At 32.5% G+C, this 6,111-nt stretch overlaps 2 protein-coding genes across 2 annotated transcripts; both read left to right on the top strand.

Annotated features, from left to right (window-relative positions):
* Positions 1-6: 6 nt before the first annotated feature.
* On the top strand, positions 7-751 carry LOC112458950 (elongation of very long chain fatty acids protein AAEL008004-like). Its single transcript, XM_025022791.1, has 2 exons — positions 7-253; positions 514-751. The coding sequence occupies exons 1-2, from the start codon at positions 122-124 to the stop codon at positions 682-684; spliced, it is 303 nt and encodes a 100-aa protein (XP_024878559.1). The 5' UTR covers positions 7-121; the 3' UTR covers positions 685-751.
* A 3,420-nt stretch (positions 752-4,171) lies between these two features.
* Positions 4,172-6,107, top strand: LOC112458951 (elongation of very long chain fatty acids protein 1-like; the record flags this gene model as incomplete). Its single annotated transcript, XM_025022792.1, has 3 exons — positions 4,172-4,753; positions 5,356-5,627; positions 6,015-6,107. Coding segments are annotated over exons 1-3 (411 nt in total), but the record flags the coding sequence as incomplete, so codon positions are not given.
* Between the last annotated feature and the right edge of the window lie 4 nt (positions 6,108-6,111).

Below are 6,111 nucleotides of genomic sequence, written 5' to 3'. Positions count from 1 at the left end.
CGAGACGATCGTATTTGTATTAAGGAAAAAGGATAATCAGATATCCGGTTTGCATTTGTATCATCATGTGTCTACCTTACTTTTGTCATGGGCAGGTATAAGATTTTACGCCGTTGCTCCCATGGTACTGACGTGTATAATTAACTGCTTCATACACACGATCATGTACACATATTACTTCCTAGCGGCCTGGGGATCGAACGTTCAAAAGGCTGTCACACCTCTGAAACGATGGATAACTATAGCGCAAATGGTAAATTTTATCCGAACTTTCCACTACATTTTTCATATCGCGTAATTCCTTTTCTCTTTAAATTGTTTCATATGTTCGATCTAATAATTCTCGACACTCAAAAATATTTTTTTTTTATTAATTCGATCGTTGATTATAATAATTCGTTTCGTCATATATACTATTAAGTTTAAATATGCATCATGTAAATCGCATCACACAAATACCCGTCGAGGATATCAAAATAAAATGATAAATTAACTGAATCGCTTTATTTCCAGATACAATTCGTCGTGTTAATCTTGTACGCATCGCAAAAATACGTGCTGAAAGATTGCGAAATCGTAAATAATTATGTTGTCGTGTTATTCGTTGGAAATGTAGTAATAAATTTCTTCATGTTCCATAATTTCTATCAGAAGACATACAAGGAAGTTAAAAAAGTTCAGTAGATTGTAAAATATATATTGCAAGAGTACTTCTATACAACAAAATATCCGATAAAATTATTGATATCAATGTCTCTCTATTATAAGTTATTTTCTTACTCTTCTACATGTCACACTGTTCAACAAAAAATAATTTTTTTCGAGTACAAGCCAAAGATAATCATTTCCGTAGTTTTTTAAATATTATAATTAAAAAATACTTTGGAGAATGGCCAATATAAAGTCGCAAGTTTAATAAAACAGATCGAATATATTAGTACTAGTTTCTTAAATTTAAATCAATCCTTACAACAAATTTCTTTTAAAAACTGAAAATCTTAACAATATACTTAATTTTTATTGCAATGAAACTTCTCCAACGCGTCATACATTAGAGTTATAATATATAAAACATAAAAATAATCCTTGTTGCAATTTTAAGCACAAATTTTTCAAATATGTAATGACAATAATGTGATAGAGCAATTTGATAAATGCACATCGTATTCGTCTCCTAAAAAATTACAGGAAATGATTACCTACGTTCTTGCAATTTTTTTTTAACAGTGTTATTCATTATAGTTCTAATAGCACACACACACATAGGCAAAACAAAAATATTGTTTAAATCATTTTCGACTGACAAAATCAAGTATTGTAATGCTTTCTCTTTTTCACTCAAACGCAATCACGTGAGAAAGCAGCACAAAAAAGAATTTCACTGTATAGACATTCAGTTCATTTACAATAGAACCACGCATATTTAATCGTACGTATCTGTGTGTGAAAATTTTACCTGATCATGCTCAATTCGCCGATCATATCTGAATTTTCGTTAAATCGTTTAGCACATCTCTCGAATCGAAGGACGTATATTGTTCGTCAATGTATTGACTTGCCGGTTAATGTTTAGAAATACCTATACAGCTTGCTCAATTTAACTGTCTATATCTTAATATATATTTCGCAAATGTAATATTTCGTTTCTAGATAAATAATATTTAATTTCTACACTCGACCGTCTTGACCCTAGAATCTGATCTCAAATTTCGTTTTGACTGTCATAACCAGCTTCAAACTGTAATACTGAAAAACCATAAACTTATTTACTGATAGTTATATAATTGTAAAATAGCAATAAATAAACATAAATAAAAAAAAGGAAAAAAAATTGTTACTCAATACTTTTGACCCCTCCAAAAAACAAACAAAAAATACTCATCTCGGATAAAAATTTTGACATCGAAAAACACAAGATCTGCTCCCGAAACGTGTGTCCGTCACCGCACGCGCGAGAGTGCTAATGCAAGTCTTTATTTGTCGGATCCGTTTCGTAAATAGAAAAAGACAGCAATATCAATCCATTCTTTGCACTCGATCAAAGAACGAATCATTCACTGTGCACACCTGATCTACTGTTTCCATTTTACTCTACTCGCGCTTATTCGCGTTTTGCGACCGTCTCAATAACTCGATCTCTCGTCGTGCCACCAAAAGCTCTCGTTCCATCACTTCTTTTTCTTTTCGAAGTTCTATTTAACGTAAAAAATATTTGGGATCGTTCGTTGTTTGCATTTGGCACGCTCGTGTTCTCAAAATTCTCGATTCGTCTTCCTCCTCTTTCTCCTGCTACTCGCAGGATCCATTCGTCTGTCGGATCTTTATCCATAATTGTCACTATCAGTTCAATTTTTATATTTGCTGTTGATAGGCTCATCTCTCGCAATATTTCTTTTAACTTATTGACTGTAAAATTCGTTCACAGTTTTTTTCATGTTCGTTCCCTATTATCCCTCACTTGTTACTTCTCGCCCGAAAATCACAATCCATTACAACCCAACTTGTCGAAATAACTCGCTCTCGTGCGAAATAATTCGTAGTCTTTCGTCGCGGATATTGTTCGCAGTAACTTTTATCGTTATCGTTCATTATCCTTCATAGCGCCAGCTCACATTAATTCTGACTGAACCCCCAAAATTATAGAAATACTTAAATAGCGATAATAATGTTCCGGTAAAAATTTTAAGTAACGTAATAAAGAAAATAAAATATATACAAAAGAAGAAGATTAATACTGGCCGACGGACGGATAACTCTGCCTGGCCCTGCTCGGTCCGATCATATTCGAGTTTTCACTAAATTATTTACGTCTTTCAAATCGAGAGGCACCTACTGATCTGTCGGCTAATGTTTAGAAATGCCGATGCCTCGCTTGATTAAACTAGTTAGAAAAAAAAAATAATAATAAAAACTTCACAGCAATTTGTATGAAAATTAAATTTTGTCGATATCATTACTTAAAATAATCTTAATAAATCAGCTTAATGATCGTTCATATTATGATGCAGTATAAAAACCGTATAATTATAATTTTATTAAAATAAAATTAAATAAGTATAAACAACTAGGAACTCTTGATGATGAAATTAACATGTAAAGTAAAAGGCGGACTTGGAAAGTACTACAGTTATCAGTGCGTAGGTTAACATGATAACAATCTTCAATTACGAATAAGGTACATAATTATAAATCATGATTTAAAATGACTATCCTTTAAATGCAAAATTGTCTCAATTGTAATGACTACCTCTGCTTATAAATTGTATTACTTTTCGATGTTTTTTTTACCAGGTTCAATGTTTATTCTCGCATTCTCTGAACTGCCTGGATGGACTTTACTTCTTTTTGTTATTCAAGTTCTGACTGTCAATTTTGTTTTAACCATATTACAAATTGTGATCATTAGTCAAATTTTACTTGGATTTTCTTGCTCGAAATTACGCTATTTTTAGACCACTAAACTTGGAAGTGCTTATCTATTGCTTACCGGAGAACGGGAGATTATTTTGATTTAACTGTTGCCACATCGCTGATGGTAGCTTAAAGCAGAACCTAAACATTCGATTTACAATTATATATCTTATTAGTAATTAAAGATTGTCATAGCGTTAACTTATAACATGATAACCAACATTAACATATTAACTGCGTTGTCCTCTCAAGGCCCACCTTTTACTTCACTTGTTCACTTCACTTCACTTCACTTAAAATTGTACTTAACAATTCTGTCTGTCATCGTGTTATACAGGGTGATTCAAAGGACCCGGGCCAGCCGTTTTTCTCAAAAATGTGACGGCACAGGAAGTAACGAGAAAGAATTCGAATTTTCATTACTAATGAACATCTAAAGTAATTAGTTGGTAATGGTTTTATTTTTCGAGACAAACCGTAAGTAGGTGTAACTGGGACCAGTTTTGAAATTTCTTGTAAATTATTGCAGGCGTCCACATATTTAAACGTTTTTATGCAACACGTGCATGGAAAGTGCCCCATTACGCACGCTACGCGTGTGTGATAGACCACTTTCCAGGCACTTGCAACATAAAATAGGGTGCGTAAGCCGCGCGTAAAGATAAAAATTCCCGGGTGCGGAGTTTACGCACGAGTCGAAGGCGAGTGCGGTAACCGCACCCGGGAATTTTCTTTCATCTTACGGCACTTGTTACACAAATAACTATTCTCAAAATCTGTAAGAGATAATTGAAATGAATTTTAATAGAAGTTGTTTCTTTCCCAAAGTTCTATCCAACGATACCCTACTCGATCCATGTTTCTATTTGAAATTTCAAAACTATGATCCCAGTTACACTTACTTCTGGTTTATCCCAAAAAATAGTACCATCACCAATGATTATTTGCGCGCCCATTAGTAATGAAATTTTTTTTCTAACTTACTGTAACGTCATATTTTTGAGAAAATAGCTAGCGTATGGATGCTCTCTGGATTACCCTGTATAATCGTCACGAGGTCATGAGGTCACGTTATAGCAAAATTCTTAAATCAAGTTGCCAAATCAAGTGCAAAGTGCAAGGTAACTAACAATATAAAAAAGCGTTAAATGACTGTACGTGTTAGACGATTTTGTACAATTGGTTCGTCAGGTGCGGCAGCTCTGCAATATAAGGAAACGTATAGTAGTTAAACGGATATTTTGTTGTATAACAAAAGTAGCGATTTATAAGATCGACACAGTACAATTGTCCATCATGGATCTCTTACATGACATATCTTGTTACTGGACGAAACAGCTCGGTAAGTACCGTTGACATTATTGTTTAGCAAAAGCTCGCCAAATTATATTAATAATTATAGTGCAACCATTCGAACTTTAGTAACAATTTACAATTCTTGAGAAAAATCTCACTCCCGAAAACGTTGCGAAAAAACTTCGCATTAACATTATCAAATGTCAAACTTGTCATATAATTACAAAAAAAAAAGATATTTTATGATTAAAATTTTCAAATTTGCAGAATTCTAAAGTAAATGTAAAATATAATGTATGAAATAGATATAATATAACAGTTTCAGCGATAAATGTGAAGAATGCATGGAACAATAACATTGTAAATTAACGAATAATCTTCAAAATATAATCCATTTACCAATTCGGACATTACTGTAGTGTCGATTCAATTACATTTTATATACGTTAAAAAACCTTAAGTATTGATCAGAATGCAACGTCTTTTCATATTCAGTTGCTTTTTATTGCAATAACAATATTTCTGTTTTGCTTCATTTAATAAAATGTATTTCAAATACTGATGTGTGTGTGTGTGTGTGTGTGTGTGTGTGTGTGTTTGCGCGTGTGTGTGTCCAAATATATTTCTATATACTAATTTGATTTTCAGATCCACGAGTAGCCGATCTACCGCTAGTCAGTTCTTCCTATCAAATACCACTTGTAGTATTTGGATATTTGTACTTCGTGCTTGGCTGTGGGCCTCGGTTCATGAAGAACAGGCCGCCATACTCATTAACGACGTTCATGAAGTTGTACAATATTGGCCAAATATTAGCAAATGTGTGGTTAATATATGACATTATTGACGCTGGTTTATTCTCAACCCATTTATTTGTGTGTCCTATATTTGATTATTCCTACAATTATACTCCAATGAGGGTAATAATTTTTAAATAAGCCATTTTTTGCGAAAATTTATGCCATCAGCAGGTATCTATTTAGAAGTGTAATACTGAGAAAAAAGTACTTCTCTATAATTCTCCGTATCAATTTATATTACATTTTTGTCAAAGTAATGCAGTAATGAAATCTTTAACTAAATTTTGTCAGGAGAATGAAGAATAAATTAGAAAAAAAAAGAAAAGTTTTGTTAATAGCATATATTTTCATCTAAGTTTTATGTAAGCATTGTAAACTTAAAGTATCAAATATTTACCTATGTCAATGTAGTTAATAATGCTATAAATCGCTCACATACTTAGTTATTCAGAATTTGTTTCATAAAATAATACACCGCAAATTGATAATGTCTGAATTTTATTGCAGTTAACTAGGTGCGCATGGTACTTCTTTCTTTTAAAAATATTTGACTACGTCGAGACGATCGTATTTGTATTAAGGAAAAAGGATAATCAGATATCCG

Source organism: Temnothorax curvispinosus, unplaced genomic scaffold, assembly GCF_003070985.1.
Source record: "Temnothorax curvispinosus isolate PA1 unplaced genomic scaffold, ASM307098v1 QBEX01009402.1, whole genome shotgun sequence".
Taxonomy (NCBI): Eukaryota; Metazoa; Arthropoda; class Insecta; order Hymenoptera; family Formicidae; genus Temnothorax; species Temnothorax curvispinosus.
The sequence above is the reverse complement of the archived record's forward strand: the minus strand, read 5'-3'. Positions and strand labels throughout refer to the sequence as shown.